Source organism: Leptinotarsa decemlineata, unplaced genomic scaffold (assembly GCF_025532065.1).
Source record: "Leptinotarsa decemlineata unplaced genomic scaffold, Ldec_3_MD MMD2_tig00000882_RagTag_RagTag, whole genome shotgun sequence".
Classification (NCBI taxonomy): Eukaryota; Metazoa; Arthropoda; class Insecta; order Coleoptera; family Chrysomelidae; genus Leptinotarsa; species Leptinotarsa decemlineata.
In genome coordinates this window covers 3,297,948-3,317,542 of record NW_027412556.1, presented here as the reverse complement: position 1 = coordinate 3,317,542, position 19,595 = coordinate 3,297,948, and the positions used below count along the sequence as shown (strand labels likewise).

Genomic DNA, 19,595 nt, shown 5'->3' with positions numbered 1-19,595 from the left:
CGGACAGGAAAGTAAAATTCGTAGTAATAAAATTGACCTACAAGATAGACCTGTGAATCACATATGAAACCAAATAAGAGATGTACTCCTTTAGAATGTATACACGAATATATGGATTCAAAACGGAAATCACATCCAGAGGTTTCTCCATGGAAAATTCCACATTACCTCGTTTATTAAATTGTTTTGAACTTATAGAGAAATTCAATATTTAAAAAAAAATGTTTTTGCTATTTTGTTGTCTGGAGGTAATTATGATTTGAAAAAAAATGTTTCCTAATTTTAATTTTTAACTGTTCAAAATCGATTTTTTTATATTTCGATCGTTTAGATGATTAGTTATGAAATAATTTTGCTTTCAAAAATCATAATTTACACTTTTAAATAGTTTGCCAAAAAAAATTATTTTATTTATTATTTAATTGTTTATTAGTTTAACAATTTGTTATAAACAAATATTGACCAATGTTATATTTTTTTTTCTCAAGCAGAAAAAAATTATAAAAACAGCTATATATAAAAAAGTGGCATATTTTTTTTCATTTATTATAATACATTCTAATATCAATCAATCAATAATTTTTATGGCACTTTTTTTATATATATAGCTGTTTCTATAATTTTTTTCTGCTTCAAAAAAAAAATTTAACGTTAATCAAAATTTGTTTATAATTAATTAAAGTATAAGCAATTAAATGATAAATAATTTTTTTGTCAAACTATTCAAAAGTGTAAATTAGATTTTCAAAAGTAAAATTATTTCTTAACTAATTATTCAAATAATCGAAATATAAAAAAATCATAATATATCTCTAACAACAAAATAGCAAAAAAAAAATTTCAAAAATATTGAATTTCTCTATTTGTTTAAAACAATTTAATAAACACATTACGTAAAAAATTCATATCCCATGTTAATAACTGCCATTGTTTATTGTGAAAACAGACCTAGCTAAATATCAATTGAAAAAAATGTTATCAACAATTTTTAGATGTTTCATTTTGTAATAGTTATAAAAAATCATAATTAACAAATCAATAAAATTTTATCGCAGGATCGTACGAAGTATATATATTAAAAGGGCTCCACGAAGTTTAAAATTCATAGGCCAATTATTTATATACCTTTTATCCCATTATTTATGCCAACGGAGATTGGGAAAAAATTTGTTAGTTAACAATTGAATAACTTTTTGAAAAATTGTGATAAAACTTTTTCTCTACGGGACTCGATTAACTCAAGTGTTAAGAAGATACTAGATTTTCTTTCAAATTTTTAAAATGACATTTTATGTTATAAAAAAATTATTTCTTTTGATGAACTCTCTTTAACGGCAGCGCGCTTATGCTGTAGCAGCCTCGCGGAACCCTTTTTCAACGTCAAATTAAAATTAAAAATAATAGAGATAGAGTTTCGGGAGTCGGGACTTTTTATCGAAAATTTTCTCCTCTTTAACGAGCTTTTTTCAAAATTGCTTGATATTAATATTTTTTTGAGTTATTAATGAAGAACTAAATACCATTTTTTAAATCCCATTTTGTTAATAACTATTACAATTTTTTACCTGCACCAGAATCCTTCGAAAACATTTTTCTAGAGGTGATTCCGAATCGAATGAGCTATCGCTCATATTTTTAGGACCTTTATCTTCTGTTTTTGAACTTGGTGATTAGACTAACACCAAATGTTCATTTAGAAACATTTTCGACTTGGGTTCCAGGAAAATGGAAAGTAGCAAATGACAATACCTTATTGAATTTCACCTTTGAAATAATAACATGCTGGAAAAATATAGTTTTCTAACTCGAAGGGTGGAAATATAAAACACGGAAGTTTCATGTTTTTGTAGAAGAGTGCAGTATGTACTGCGATTAACTTTAGACTAATTCATTAAGTGTTTCCAATGACAGATGCACATTATGAATGTATCCTCAGAGAAATTTGATTCGCAATATCAACGATATATATCGATATGAAATATTTTTTATTGAAATATACTCTGATAACTCATATTTCACTACAAATGCGACATCTCTCTTTCTTCTGCTCAATTTTTCATGATCTCGAGGTTTTTCCCATTTCTAGTGAAATGAAACTTTACTCAGATCGATTTACATTCGAAACATTTTTGTTTGAAAATTGAAATTGGGATCTTTAGTATTTATTTTAACGACCCAAGAAAGGAAAAGTTTCTGCCATACGTTTGCTACAGACTGAAAATTTACTTTCGAAAAAATCGCTATTTGAGTGGGCACTCCAAACAATTCACTTTTGTCACAATAATTGGGGAACTGTACTAGTAATGCGATATTTTCTCTTACAATTTATTGATGCAAAAGCAACAAATATATTTTCATGATGAGATCTTTCTTGTTCAAGACATAATGGGCGGAAGCATATAACACAAAAACTATTAGTACATTTGAATAATATGTAACTATTTTATGATACAAAATTTACAAAAATTCGTTGCTAGGATGTGTTATTTGTGAACGGTTACAATACACTATACGATCGATAATCAAATGGGTTTATTAATTCATAAAAACCTACTGTACAAAATTCACGACGTCATCATCAGGTCGCCTTTGATTACACAGAATAATCCAACAAAGATTTTACACTAACAATTTGTAAAAATACAAATACATTACTTAAATATTAAGCATTTCTCTATCACAAAGAATGTGTAAAAACCTGAGAACAAACACACTTAATTGACGAAATCGAATTTTTCGACCGTTCGAGCATAAACTGAATTACTGAAGAACTTACAACTAAATAAATAGAATTAAAAAATAAATAGGAGAAATATGATATAAAAATAAATAGATTCTATAAACAAAACATTAGGCATAACACACAACAATGTGCAATACTTCAAGCATTTAGGATGGAAACATTACAAAAATGTCAAGTAAAAGTGTTTCTCAGTGGAAATAGTATAGAAAATATTGTTTTTCAAAACTACTCCAGAAATGAGTACGAATTAGAATTAATAAAACCAGTTAAAAATTACATCCACCAGCTGAATTCAAAAGAATAATTGGGGATGGAAAACTTACCCAGTTCAAAAATTTTAATGTTTTTGAACTCAACTCTGGGCTGATTTCTTATTCATTTCATAAATATAATACAATTTGTCAGAGAACACAAACATTCAAATGCACCATAAATTAATCATTGATAATCAAATACACACAAGTTTCACTTTCGTGAATTTGAATGGATGCCACCAGTGTACATCGGTTTCGGCCTGTTGGGCTTCATCAGCACTGGGCAGGCATCCGTGGAATAGAGGTGAAATGTTGAACTCAGAAAATTACATTTTTTAAACCAATTTTTATATTTTTTCTTCTGTTTCATAATAGATAAAATGATTCCGAAGAAAATTCCACTTACAAACAATGAATCTAGAGAATGTAATGTCAAGAGAATATAAAAATGTATAAATATATAAATACAAAGTGAGCAGTTGATTTGCACCGGCATCATTATTCAGTGATGAAATTGCACATTGTCCATAATTAGGAATATAAAAGAATGCTTTCCATGAGGTACCTTGTCTATAGCACGTCTGAAAACATCAGACCAAAAAGAATCAACAATATCAACAATATTCAGAAATATCTTTCCCAAACCAGATATTTTCCTATTTCCTTTTGGTCTGGTTTGAACTTATGAATATAAACAACTTTCAACGAATTAGAGACGTGACAAATAACTTCCAAACTGTGCCTAAGCTGTTTTTATTGTTTCTGGCCGTGGTCTTCAGGTTTTCGTGCCTGACGTTTCGTCTACTACTGCGGTATACATTATCAAAGGCGATGTAGAAACGATCGAAATGTTCGATTTGATGCTAGATTTGTTGTTTCTTTTGTTCCCAACGCAGAAACTACAATAACTCCTGTTTTATATTATTATTGGATTGCCTGACCTTGTTTGTGAGAAACAAGGTCAGTTAAATAAGGTCAGGTAATCCAATTAGGAGATAAACAACGTCAGGTAATCCAGTTAAGAGAAACCAAGCCACGACCAGCAATAACAATATAAAACTAGAGTCAAATATCAGCATTGTAGTTTGTGAGTTGGGAACAACGAGAACAACAGCCAGAGCACTTTGGTCGTTAATCAGTTACTGGACCATCCAGTGATGATCACCCTGTGAGTCAAAGTTTCAGAATCAACCTATTATATGATGAGGCAATATGTATAAACCATTTCGAATCGTAGACCCTGAATGGATATAACCATAATAGCAAATCTCAGTTGCGACCAATTCATCTACTATATTTCGATTAAATATTTGGAATAAATGAATTGGGCTCAAAATGGTCGATTGTGAATCACCTGTGAGTCACTTTCGGCTTGGCTGGGGTGCTAAATGAGACCTTGATTGATATTGTCAACGATTTGAAATACAAATTCCACTATTCACTGAAAGGAATATTGCAACTGCAATAAATAAGGAACGAAGTGTACCTATGTTAAATAACAACTTCGAAAGAATAATTGAAAGAACCTTGGAAGTTCTACTCCAAGATCCGGATCGCAAAGTCTTCTATTAGCCCATTCCAATGTTGATACCAATATTACAAACTTTTTTGAATATGCTTCAGCTTGTGGTTTGATATCGGTATCCTCTCTGATGGCCATTCCGTTCGAGAAAGCTAGTTTTCCCAATATCCATGGTGAACAAAATTTTCTCTTCCATGCTAATTATATTGAAAAAATTGTAGGTTTTTCCATGATTTCATGCTGAGAGGAGATTCCATACTGTAGTTGAAAATTTTCCCTCATCTACAGATGCCTCATACCTGTATTTGGGTCCTTCCGTCTACAGGAAATTCATTAGATATCAAAAACTGTTGGTCCACAGAAAAATGAATGAGCAAATCATCGTCAATACCGGAGGCCATAGAAGACTGACCACATTCAGAGCTAGCTCCCATTTCAAGACTGTATGGTCTACCCAAAGTAAACAAAAATATTCCGCTATACCTGATGGCTAGTTCCATTAGCTCTCACACGTATGAGCTAACAAGACACTTGGTTTAGTTATGGAAGCATGTAAGCAAGTTCAAGCAGGTACTGACTCTGTTATTTACATAACACCTTCGTTATTTAGAACTACGAGCATGAAAAACTAATTTTACCGGACGTATTGGTCACCAGAGAAAAATAACTGCTTATATTTACAGAATACCAGGCCGAAAGTTGGAAATGATGGAAACGGACCAGAAGAATTTGCTATCCAGATTTTATGGACTGGAACGAAAAGATATACGAGGGATTCATTTCAAATGACGAAGTAGCAGTGGTCAACAAGAGAGCACATATCACGATTCATAAAGGAAATTTCTTGCTTTTATTCCAGAAGTAACCGATAAAATGGGTCCTAGACTGGGAGGCTGGATATGAAAACGGTTTGCCAATTGTCAGGAAAATCGGAGATTATCCAAGATTACTAAAGGATAGGCGAGATCCGTTCTCTAGGCATGGTGTATGTAGCACTTTGAGAGAGTAGTAGCTGAACACTTACAAAGTGACGTCGATGAATTGAAATCCATAAGCACACGATAGAGGAAACCTAGAAAGTCGTTGTAGCTTGGTCACCTACAAATCCGAAATTAACACATTGAAATGTTCATTGAAAGTTTCATTCGGAGTTTGATTGGAAGAACTCTGCCTATGAATGAGCCAAATGGAAATGATGATGAGTTGAGCCTAGGGGTGTGAATATTAATTTAGGAAGAGATCAGTTTTGTACTCTTGAAAATACCAACACCTCGTGTAGGCGAAACATTGGCAGTTATAAACGTTAATAGTGATTCTAACAAGTTTTTGCTCCACCAAAAACTCACCAATGATTCGACATTGGATGAATGTATGATCATTGAGTTAGAACTCAAGAGCAATCACTGCAGTGAGTAGTCATAACTCAAGAGCAATCAATGCGGAAGAAATAGAACATCTATGCGTTAAACGATGATTTCAAGACGTGTCGTTATGACTATTCTCGCTGTCGTCACACCGCTGAACCACTAAACGAAAAATATATCCATATCAAATTTTGACTCTAATAAAGCCTCCGCAGGTGTTGACCAGTCACATTGTTGAAGTGTTCAAAGAACACTAATGCATAGTAGCCAAATCCCAAATGGAAAAACATATAGAAAACTGTCATTCATTATGTGTTTGTTTATTGAGAGATAAGTCATCACATGTAAGAACTCATGTATTAATATCACTCATCGGTCATCTAGTTTCACGCACTTCGACTGGTGGGGAGAGAAAAAAACGAGAGAAAAAGAAGAAAGAGGGAGAGATGACAGAAGAGAGAACGATAGAAAAAATAGTACTGAAAAGATGAAGGAAACGAAGAAGACAAAGTGGACTAGAGAGAGGGGAAGTGAAAAAGAAGATAAAGGGTTCAATGTTCATTCAATATGTTGATTGAGTCGGCAAATATAGATTTGAAGTTTCAATCACTCACCACATTCAAATAATCATGATATCAAAAGTTACTATAGCTCAGAAAAGTTGATGTAACGGGGCCCTGTTAGGTGTCACTGTCTTCTGAGAGATATTTTGGGACCAACATGCCAAATATCGAGATGTTCAATGTTGAGCAAGACGTAAGAAGGATTTCTTAATCAACTCAGAGGAAATGTAAAAATGTTGTGGCGAATTCACTAAGTTGCTAGACTTTGTCACCTAGTACCTTAGACTAGTTTACTTTTCGTTCATTGATACGTATTACATGTTCATAAAGATGGTTTGTGTCTAAAATGTACACACATAATTAACACATAAAGTTACCTCCATTTGGAGCTCCTGTGGACAATGGTTGGTTGAACAGCCACGGTTGAAACTTACTAATTCAGTTCACTGATCTAGATAACGATGATAAAGCTTTTCAGGGAATGAAGTTAATTCTTAGAGGTGTGTAGGTGAGAGAAGTGGATTCATCATAGCTCCACTATAACGAATCCCAGTGAAAGAACCTCAGCAAAAATGAGATGATACGACGCCCCCGCTTGTCTCTAAATTGTGGACTCTAACAACTCAAGCATACCAATTGATAAACAAGATAGAATAATTTTGAATACACTAACCAGTTGCTTGATAAAAATTAATAACACCACCCATGATGATAATTATACAATTTCCACAACCGCAAAACGGTTTCGCTTTGCCAGTTGAAATTGCAGCAGGGATTTGAATATTCAGGTTTGTGCATTTTCAACTTGGTTTCGCTCTTCATATTCATACAAACTACTACAACTGTGATTGAACAAGTTTTGGATAGAATTTATAATGTAGAAATTGCATAAGTATCATCATGTTTATCTTCAATTCGTTCAAAAAGTTATATTCATAAGCTCAAGAGGGGAATTTTGACCTAATCTCGACCAATCCTTTTATGGATCTGCTGGTGCTTCAACAAATGTGCTTTTTGTCTGAACGCTTTAGCGCAGGTTTCGCATCTGAAAGGTTTTTCGCCAGTATGCGTCCTCAAATGAACTTTGATGTTACTTTTATTCAAAAAACCTCTATTACAAATGGTACACCTATGAACGGGCTTCTCCTTTCCCAACAATCCCAATGTTTGATCGACTTGGAAAACGTTCGAACTAGAAGAGGGCTGGTGTTTCTTCCTGTTGCATCTGGATTTCCTTGACGAACTGGACGTTGTGGTTGTGTGGGGGTAATTTTGACCCAGCATATCGGGACTCCTCACTCGCTGGTCATCACCCAAGCTGTGGAGGTATTGGGGCAGAAACCTCCCGTTTACTGTCACGAGGAGGTTGTCCGTTGTGGATACGACATTAGCAGGAGGACTAGACGTGGTTATCATATCGTTTCCATAGTTCGTCGAACTTGGTACCTCTTGTTTTATGGGAGGCCCATTCTGGAGCCGGTTCTGTAACAGTGGCATGTAGCCGTGGGTGAGGAGGCTTTGCAACGTGGACCCGCCCTGCTGTGGCTGAATTTTGGCATACTCCGCAACCTGCTGCACCTTGTACTCGCTGGAACATGGTATCACAAACTCTGATAGACCGTCTTGAGCGATGATCACGCCTTTGGATTCGTCGACACATGCTCCTTCTATGAACGCGTCCAAATCCATCCAGCTGTCTCTGGAGCCCGTGGCATCCTCGCTTTCGGGATTGTTGCTAGGAACCGTCGTATCTGCTATGGCTGAGCCTATGATAGCAGCGAAGTCGATCGTAGATATGTCGTACTCAGCCATCTCCGTCTTTACATGAGTGGCGGAGTCCACCGAAGGATGACTGCAATCTTCATATTTTATTGAAGACACCGAGTCCGGATCGACACAATCCGCATAATCGTCACTAGAAAAGAAGTTTTTGGTGTCTTGGTCATCCGCAGAGTCCGCACTAATGTTACACGTCGAACTTGACACTATATTTTGTTCGTTATAACTGTTGTAGGTGTTGTTGTTTTCTTCCAGGTTTCTTTGGGATATGGAGTGATAGTGGTGTCCCTGTATTCCGTTTATACTCAAATTCGCCGTGTAACCCGTGAAAGGAGGGAGAGGTTTCATCTCCGTTAAACTAGGGTTCATACTGTGCGAGTTCAACAAGAGATTGTCTAAAGCCTCTATGGTGTCTTTCGATTCCATTTCACTGTCGTCCTGACTTAGAGAAGACTCCAGTAGCAACTTGTCGGAGCCTAGGTTGCTGATGTGGCCGTCCATGATGAGCTTGTGGGTATCGATGAACTCATTATGAAGACTCGAGTTGGAGTTCCAACAGGAGGAGATGAAAAGAGGGTCAACTTCATCCATGTGTGAACCATCGTTAACTGCCATACTTGCGCTTTGGGAAACGTTGGGATATTTCATTATCTTCATCGACTGCGTGGTATCGTAGACAGTGGAGAATGTGGAAAAGGGAAATGAGCTCCAATTGTTATTCCAGCATGTTGGGCCCCTGAAACAATATGAGAGAATTAATAATATTCTGGTAGAATGAAATGTCGGTATTAGGCATGACTGGAGCGAATAGATGAAAAAAATTCTGATTCACCATGAATAAAAAGATAAAGCAACACTATAAAATTTTATGAGCCAAGAGGAGCAACAAACACTCGTATAATTCAATGTTTTTGGTGAACAGTGGAAAAAAACCCATCGAGGAAGGACTGTAAGACGCGTTTTAAGGTTCAGAGCAACTGGGACCCCAAAAAACGACGAATCGCCATCGTGGAGCTTGCCGCATATCTGTTCAGTTGGTCGTACTTTCGATTTTGAACAGTAACACTGATTTTAAAAACTGTAGAAATATTTCATGCATATTCAATGCATTTCTGATATTTTTTACGCTTGGGCATATATTTGGGCATCGACCATTACCCCATAGCCTTTGATAATGTATGCCGTATTATCCGTCCAGATCTAAAACTGATATATGTTCAGCTTCAGTGATCTGTCAATACACGACGATATATAGAATTTTTTGTAGAGCTGAAGAGTGAAAAAAAATCAATTTCTTTGCACGTTCACCCTCCACTTCAGAGAATTACCCTGTAAGATGCTTCCATCTGGAGATGAATGCCACCCCTTCTTAGAGAAAAGAAAATGGTTTCATTGAACTTAAGTGAGAAAAGCAACTTATGTTGTAAAAAGTGTTTTGTGAAAGTCAATACTACTAGATAAATGAATGAACAATAAACCGCTTAATCAAAAATAGTTTTCTATATCTATACTTGAACAGGAACATTGCAAGTGCGATAATTATTAAACAACAAATTTGAGTTTTTTTGGCAAAGAAAGTTTTTGACTTTCTAGTACTCCATCTCGATAAAAAACAAAAGATGGAGTAATATAAAACCGAAAACTTTCTTTCCCAAAAAATTAGTCACTTCTAAAAATATAACCTTTTCAATTTTAAAATCTGAGGTATTTTTCTTTTTCTGGAGCTATTTTTGAAAGGTTTCAAAATATATTCCGTTAGGAAAATAGAAAAAATTGTTATAATTCAATTTGTTATCAATAATTTACTTAGGTTAGTAGCTTCATTGATCATTGAAAATATTTTATCAAATATTATCGATCCGATTTTTTTATGACCAGAAGCTACATGGAAATTATTTTCTTAAATGTTTATCTGCTATTGTTTAAAAAATTGCTATGCACAAGTTCGTTGTTCATAAGATAATTTGAATTTTTTTTCAAAACAATCTTAGATGTTAATTATGATTAGAAAAAAAATGTTTCTTGAAAAAAAATTATTGCTTTAAAGTGAATTCATCAATTATAAAATTGTATTGAGGAACCATTTTTTTCATATCGTAATTTGTGTCGCTCTTTGATGAAAAATTGAATTTATGTTTTGAACAATTGATTTTTTCCTATATATATTTTTTTCTTACTACTAATCAAAGAACAAATTGAGCCTAAAATTGAAACTCTTATTCAAGTATTTATTTCACTTATAGCATTTGTTTACAAAAAAATCTGAAAATTATTTTTTCAGTTTGTATGTTTACAAGTAGTATCAATCACATCATTATTTCCAAATGTAATTTCAAACACTGAAACTGCACCAAATTCATTGTATTCAAAATTTATGTTTGTGGAATCCAGTAGCGTAGCCAGGAATTTTTTTCCGGCGTCCGGGGTTCCCCCCGGGAAAATGTTTGAAAAATAGGGTACTAAATAGAGGATTTCAAACTAATTTTAACACATTTCATGATCGAAAAACTTCATATTTTAAATAAATCTTTTTTAAATTCATGATTTTTCAATATTGTCATTTTTTTCATGATGAAGCAAAGTAATTGTGTTTTATCCAAATGAATATAAATATAGTGTTGCAGTTTGTCCAGAGATTCAAACTCTTTCAAATAGATGAGATGAGGCTTAAGGAACAACAGTGTTGAGCAATAGTTAGAATATATTTATAACGTTTAACATTACATAAATTAATTTAACAAAATGATGCTCTAAGTTACAGCATTAATCTCCTATTTTCACTTTTGACCATTTCATCGATTACTTGGTCCTTGATGATTGGAGCTTGGATAATGAACTGACTGTGAAACTTTAATTTTTTATTGTTAATGAGGGTTACTGGAGAAATAAAACTCTCATCTGGATAAAATAATTTATTTAGCACTTTGCCATTCAAACCCGTAGTTTTACAAAACTTTGTTTTGGCGTAAATAACTGGTCAACTGCCAATATCTACAGAGGTTGGTCCAATGATGCTTACTTGTGAATCTGTAGGCCTACTAGTACTTGACTGGTCAAAAGACGATGAACAACACGGAATTGGAGTAAACGTACTGTTTTCTTCTTCTTCTATCGAGCCAACAGTGGTTTCTTCTACCTCTCGTGGTAACAGTGAAACTAACATTTTGTCACTTGATTCCGAATCCAGTCTTAAAGTTTTTGGTTTGAAAAACTGATCAATGGTTCTCTTACTCAATTTTAAAAGAAGCAGTAGTGAGAAGTACAGTAAAAACTTGATTCCTTAACGTTTAATATGAAAAGAACAACACTAATACCGTCAGTGTCACTAAAAAGTATGAATTAACTGACGACATGATAGAAATCATAACCTCAACTACATACCAGTAAATATTCAGCTATAATCGTAATGGCGGGCCTGACAGGTGGAACAGTGGATCTGTGCTTTCACTAGCAGCTGGCGTGCGAACTAGACTTACTGTGACATTCCAGTCGAAATTCGGCCATCTATACAAACACCGCCATTACACTACCCGAGCGGCGGAGCTCAAATGTATCGTTTGAAGAATTATGATTGAAACAAAAGGACAAACCAACAATGGTATGATAATTCATTGTTTGTAGACAATGGTAGTGATAACTTTCCTTTCTTCCACCTGCTCCATGCTTGATTTATTTTTAATATGTCTTAAAATTTCGGGGGACTCCCCCTTCGATACGCCGCTGGAGAAATCCCCTTGGCGTTCGTCAACTTTTATTCATCATTCACTTACTTTGTAAGTCGCATTACCTGGGCCCTGATATATGAAATTATGAATAAATCAATCATAAAGTGTGCCCCGTATTATTAAAGTAGTCCTGATAATTATTGCCACAACACTAGCGATAGTTTTGTCTGTAGAGAGAAGCTTTTTGAGGTTAATTAAAAATGAGGTAGCTCATTCTGTAAATTATTTGACTCCAGAGAGATTTTAATCTTGAAAAAATTCGCCAAGGTCTTTTTGAATTCCTGTGTCGATACATATTTTGAGATAATTATCATAGTTTTTTCGTTGTTATTAATTTGCCTCATTAAAGTTTTTTATTTTTTTCACAGCTCGAAATTGATTTGTCTATTAATTTAATCATTAATGAATCATCTGAAATACTCATTTTCAATTTATATACGTTTCGCAATAGACAATGGTCTCATAAAAATTTTTCGCCACTGTGTGTCGAAATTCCTTAAGTAAAAAATCCGACAGGTGATCGATCACAGATTTTTGACGTTAAGTTATTTCATGAAAATTTGATCACATATAATATGATAATCGAAAAACTATTCATCTGTATTAAATTAAATATACATATGGAAACTGTTTAATTTTTATCAAGTCCATTCATAATTTAGAATATATTGTCGCAAAATTAAAATTATCGTGCGACAAAGTACATTCAAGCGGCCTCACAAACCGATGCGAGATCCACAATTTTTCATTCATCGGATTGTGATCTCCATATTACCTGGAAACTGCAAATTTGGATTTATGAACAATTCAGGTCGCAGATGTTGCCAAAGGGAACCCCTTACCTCTTCTCAGGTACCAAATCATCCCATTTGTTGAGAATAATGAATAATACCAAATAATAAATTCAGACAGTTTGATCAAAATTAATTTTTCAAAACCACTTTGTTCCATGTTCTTGACTTCATCTAAAGACTACAGTTAAACATTGATTCATTTTCTAATCGAACCTACAATTCACAGGAACCCAAAAATATCATTATGAAGGGAAACAAAGTATTGAATGAAATGTTTGAATAACATATATTCTAAAATATTAATAAATTTGTCAAAGACATCTTAAAAATTTCAACTGTTCCAAATTATCATATCAGTTGTTTTTTTTAATTATGTAAAATTACGCAAAAATAGTTTTGAGTAAGAAGAAATTAGAAAAATTAAATATAAATGAGCAAAAAAAATTAAAAAAAATTTTAAAAAATAATTAAAGAAGAATCAAAAGTTAACTCACGAGATTTCGGGTGTTGACTAATTTTATTCGTTCTTTTATAGACTTCGAATCTCAGTAGAATCACAGTGGATAATGAAAGTCCGAACCGATAAAATTCACAGAATATTATTTTTTTTTGTAAAATATATAAAATACATTATTATTTGGATACATAAATAATCATATTAGTAAACACCCAATCCTCCACGACACGAATAATCTTTAACTTACTTTAAATCAACTCACCTACATTTTAATTTTAGCGACATATTCAAAAGATTGTATATTCATGATTTTATTTACACTTATATTATTTACTTATATTTCAAAGTAGATGAATTTTATCTCTGATCAAGGATTTCTGTATTTGTGACTTGCCATAAATGTACAACTGTATGTAAAATGGTCAAATAAAGTACTCTACTCTACTCTAATAAATAATTTCACAGACAATCTCAATAAATATCGTAATGTAACAATATCAACTGAAGAAAAATTGGATGACTTACATGTTTTTATATCCAACATACCCTAATGTTGTATTCAACATATTCGCAACAGACATTGTTCCAAAGTATATATCAGAGAGTAAACACAATAATAATAATAATAATAGATTATCACTGCATGATTCACACGTGTACTATAACTTCCGACTTACACCTTATCAAGCCCCATAGGCAACTGATTGGTCATTGAACATCAGCGCCACTTCAGCAAATTCCTCAACTACCGTAAATAGTTGTTGTCGGTGATTAGGACATTCAACAAATTCAAAACTTTTAAGTGAAGAATTGATTGAGGTAGAAAATTATAAGACTGGACAGTCTGATACGGACGGACAGAAGATCCAATATTTATAATTTTTCAGATGGTTGAAAAGCTGAAATTATTGATGAATATGCAATAGATAGTTATATGGGTAATATAGTCATATTTATTATAATTAATAGGATATTTAAACATGAAAATTGAAAAATATCCTGATATTTTTCATAAACAAATGCTATAAATGGAATAAATAATTGAGTAAGGGTTTAAATTTTGTGCTAAATTTGAAGTTTATTTGAAAGAAAATAAATAAAACCCTAAATTTTTAATCGTATCTCAATTAGTTAATGAGTTATAATAAGTTAAAAGATAATAGGATAAACGAGAACAAAATTTTTAAAATCGATATGAAAAATAAATTTTTTTTCTCAAGAAATAATACATGGTTATATATTTATATATATATATATATATATATATATATATATATATATATATATAGAATAATATATAGAAGAAATTCAATTGGTTATAAAAAATTGCTTAATAAATAAACACTAAAAATTTAAATAAAATAATCAGTAATCAAGGAGCAAGATAATTTATGATTTAGAAAAATGGTTCCTCAATATTAATTACAAGTGGGAGGAAAAAATGCTCAATTAATGAGTCGGTTTGTAAGCAATTAATTTTTTTAAGAAACGATTTTTGTAAATTTAAAATATTAAATTATCTTATAAACAACGCATTTGTTCATTACAATTTTTAAAAAAATAGCAGATAAGAGTTTTTACAAATTATTTTCATGTAGGTTCTGATTATAAAAAAACAGACCGATCAAAAAATATTTCCAATGATCAATGAAGCTTTTTAATTTTCCACCTAAGTAAATTGTTTGATAACAAATTGAAAAATAACAATTTTTTCATTTTTCCAGCGGGAATTATATTCTGAGACTCCAAAAAAAAATTTCAGATTTGTTATTTTCCACTTATCGCACTTGCAATGTTCCCGTTCAAATAGGAAAACATTGTTGATAAACTGATACATTAACTGGAAAATCACGATGAAAATTTTTCGACCTCGGATTACCGTTCATTCATTCATCCCCCTTTTGAATCTTTCTTCAAATTTGCTAAATGTCGAATAGTTTTTGAGATATCTCAAATGAGCAATTATGCAGCAGACAATGTGGCTCCTTGTCGTTATGATCTATATGTACTTTCAAATCACAGTGGTGCTACTAACAACGGGCATTACACAGCATGTTGCAGACACCCTTATAGTGGTACGTGGCATTAATACAACAATTCACACGTGTCCCCAATTTCACCTAATTCGCTTGTGAGTAAGGAGGCATATGTCCTATTTCATGAAGAGGAGGGAACGAAGCAGTAGTTTTGAGGCGTTTTTTTTCAGGGTGCCAAGAGCTTCGCCTTGAATAAAGGCAAGGAACCGGCTGCCGTGCAGGCAAGCTCCCTCACTTATGCACCTCCACGGAGGGAACCCCAAGAAGGTTGAAGAAGCCGAGCAACGGCAGTAATATCGCTGCACCTTCCAAAACTTTGGCGGAGGCCAACGTGAGACACCTCAAGGTTGCCAAAGAGAGTGTATGTTCAGCGAGTCTTGGCCTACCCCTGCCAATATATAGGAGATGTCTCCAAGTGTCCTGGAAAGGACAGGATGGACGATGACCTAGGAGGACAACTCCTCGGGAGGATGTACAATGGGTCACATTTGGCGTAAGTGCTGTGAGCCTACACTCAGCCTCCCTAGTCTACAGATACCAGATACCAGATAGACGATAATCGCGAAAAATGGTGTCATTTGCATACTTTTCAGATCTCAGGCAATAGAAGATAGTTTTACTAGTGTTGATATGAATTCGATGTATATTATTTGGGATGTGATACACTTATTGACAGCAATAAAAATGTTTCGATTATATGAAAAAGTTATAGATGCGATGTGAGATTATAATTATAAATCAAATTAAACAAAAGAAACCTAACCTCAAAAATTCCGCATAATTCCTGTTGGTTAAGCTTCTGATGGAGCTAAAACAATTGTGTTAGTACTGAAAAATTGTTTGTGGACGTTTTATCTTCTATGCCTAGATTGGTAGTTTCCACAGGAAACGAAATATCTGTTCTTCTATTCAAGTAGCTAATTGAATATTGTTATTGGCGAATAATTATTAAGTACCTCCTGTGAATTATCAACCAAACGGTCATTAAAGTAAAATGGTAACCTGAGGCAATGCATACAAGTGAACATTTGAATAGGAGAAATTTAATTGTATGCGACACACTAAATCGCTAATTGATGAAGTAAATTCAGAGACGTATTGAGTTGGCTTTTTCATTCACCTTCAAAAAATACTCCACACTTGATTTTAGTGAATAAAAACAGAAATTAATGACACCATTTTGGTCGATATAAGTCTCAAAATACAAGTTATATTATTGGTTTAAAAATTTTATATAATATTTACTTATACCTTGTTTCGGAAAACTTCAACGCATTCATAACATTCTCTTATTTTTGACAAAATATGACAAAATGTGCATATTTGAATTTAGGTTATATAAGATTTTTGTTTATATTCTTGTTTGGATATAAATGTTTGTTTGTCTGGTTCGATGGGTGTGTTTATTCATTGGACAAAAGGGTTATTATTCAGAAACCCCAATCGGACAATTCGAAGCACAAATAAAGATTGACTATTCAAATTCCCATTAGTATAATCGTTGCAAAAACTACCAAAAGTTTGCTCAACTTGCTGTAAGTAACCTGCCAATGAATGTCATTTAGTTGTCTAGACACATTACCAATGTGCAGATGAAAAATTTGTTTGTGGAAATCATTATATAATAATCATTTAACGATTATTTTCAATCGATAATATCTAAAGCTTCGGTACATCAACTATTACATTTTTCAACTGTCAACGTAGCAGATGTGTAAAAATTTGAAGAATGCGTTATCTTTAAATTGTGAATGGTAAATTGAGACAGATGCCTGTTTTATGGTTCTACCAGAAAGTTGATTAAAACTTGTAACTGAATACAGGTGCAATTTTGGGTTGTTTTTCATTTAATTCATTTATTAATGATATATAAAATTCGACAATGAGCAAGTTTTTTGGGAATAATATCATTTTCTACACTGCATTTCCTTAATGTCCCCCCTTTTATTTTTTGAACGTGTCAACTCAAAAAATTGAAATTTGAGATAATGAAATTAATGCATGAATACTTTATTTTGAATTGGAATTGACAGATGAAACTTTCAAAATGGCGACTAGGCGCCATCCGGAAAAAAAACTTAATGTAAAGGGGGTTTTGTGACACATCATTTTGAAGCTCCTGACAAATACTTTACAACCCTAGAATATAAAGTCAATATCTTCACCTACTACAAAATGGCGGAACATTTAATAATTTCCTGAAGACAAACACATTAATATCGATATTTCTAGAAATATTCCTTTTTATCTATCATATGGCAATTCCAACAACCAATGTCAGTACGACAATGAACCTTCATTGTTCAGTTGGAATATTCTCATTTAGTTTTCGGTTCCACTAGTAGAAAGGTACCACGTCAACAAACTCTAAAATGGTCATTTCTCGTCCATTGGAAGAAAAAATTGATGCGAGTTTTATTTACGGTGCGACGCGTAACTTTCACGAGATCGAAACGATGTTCAATAAACGTTTTCCGAATCGTCCTATCTGTAGAAAATATTTGAGGGAACTTGTATCCAAATTCACAACTACCGGTAGTGTACATAACAAAAAGCCCCCAGGTCTCCATTTTACAATGTGCACTGTGTGTCTCTAGAAACAGTGCAAAACAAATTTTTGAGATTTTGTTCTTCCAAGTTGGGTCTTCAAATACAGCACCATGACTATTCGAGTATATTACAAGAAATGGGGTTGAAACTATTGCAAACCAGAAGAATTCATGCAGATCTATGCTATGCATTCAAGCTGCTCAATGGACTAATTACTTGTACTGAATTACTTGAATCTGTCTGTCAACATTCATGATCCGAACAGGAATCTTAGACACAGCCATTTATTTCATATACCTTTCCATCATACAAATTATGGCAAACATACACCCTTGGAAAGAACCCTAAAGTTAGTAGATGACAAAAACATCAGTATTTTTGGTGTCTCTTATGGTCGTTTTAAACAATCATTGAATAATTTAAGTTGGTAATTGTTTACATAAGGTAGTAACAAGTTTAATTTTAATTCTATATCCTATAGTATTTTATAATGTTATATAGTTGTGTGCTGCAGAAACACTCCGTAGCGTATTAGTTTATATTTTACATTTTTATATTGTACTTTTTTTCTGTGAAATTTTACACTGTAATGGGGTTCATCCCGTATAAATAAATAAATGAATAAATTAAAGAAATGCACTGTATAGAAACTAAAAGAATTAGATAAGAATAAAGTTGAATATCATTCCGCTACAAAATGTATGAAACATATTGTGTCAAAAATAATTGACAATGTGATGATGTATATTTTTTCAAAAAGAAGAATATGCTATTTGATCAATACATTTGATGAATTCTATCTACATTTTCGTGAGAATCTAGACTCGATAAAGTTTGATGAGGAACTCTGAATCAGAAAAATGTTGACAAGTCGCCCTGCGACTACACTGAAAAATCGTTGCATAAATGTGTATTCGGAAGTTTCAATGTAGACTCATTCATTATAGACTCTTGCTACTTGAAACATCCCCATGAAAATAAATTTGAAGTGACCACCTTTCCTTCGTTCCCGAGTTATTACCAATTTTATATTTATTAAAAGAATCTACAAACGAACGACAATATCATGATTTCAAAAAAAAAAGTGTTCAAAACTCACTCCAGTTCATTCCGATCAATGTCACACAAATTTATTTTGCGCACTATCGAATGTTCTTGGGATAATTTCGTTGCAAACACATCTTTTTATTCACGAGTTCTGCGGGTATATATCGTACGCTTCAAACGTCACTTACCGCCTCAACAATATCTATAGGCGTCATATCAGGTGATCTAGTGAGCCTTTTTAAGGAATCACTCCTGCCTGTCTACCGATCTAGATAATTAATTGACAAACCAAATAAGTTTTCATTTGATGTTACGTTGCAGGAAGATGGAATACATCATTATTAAAAGGTTCAGAAGCAGTTTTTTTGTATCATACAAATCGGGGGTGAAGCAAACGAAGTCCCTCAAAATGACCTGTTAGGTCACCTGATATCACTTCCTCAGAGGTGGGACATGATAAACAAAATTACGAACACACCTTTTAGACGAGATTTTTTTCTTTTTCATTGAAACTCACTGAAATGATACATTTTTACGTTCGCACTGTATGATGTAGCAACGCATGTTGCTGTTTTGTAAACTGTTTGGTGAAAATATCACAATAAAGTGTTACATGAATTCTTCATCATGAATTTTCATCAAGAATCTCCTAATTATGTCAGATAAATAGTAGTAGTAGTGAAAATAGTGGTCAACTTTTCCACCTGGTATATTGGATAATGGGGAATGTTCCTCCTAACGAAAATCAAGTAGTTTTCATA

General features: G+C 33.1%; 1 protein-coding gene across 3 annotated transcripts in view; it reads right to left on the bottom strand.

The window, feature by feature from the left end:
• Positions 1-4,136: 4,136 nt before the first annotated feature.
• The window catches only part of ich (zinc finger protein ichor), a 70,580-nt gene continuing 55,121 nt past the window's right edge, over positions 4,137-19,595 (bottom strand). For all 3 annotated transcript variants that reach the window (XM_074174816.1, XM_074174815.1, XM_074174814.1), the window contains one exon: positions 4,137-8,961. In XM_074174816.1, the coding sequence (XP_074030917.1) occupies positions 7,407-8,882 (1,476 nt within the window). In that variant the 5' untranslated portion in view covers positions 8,883-8,961 and the 3' untranslated portion in view covers positions 4,137-7,406. The remainder of the gene's footprint in view (positions 8,962-19,595) is intronic.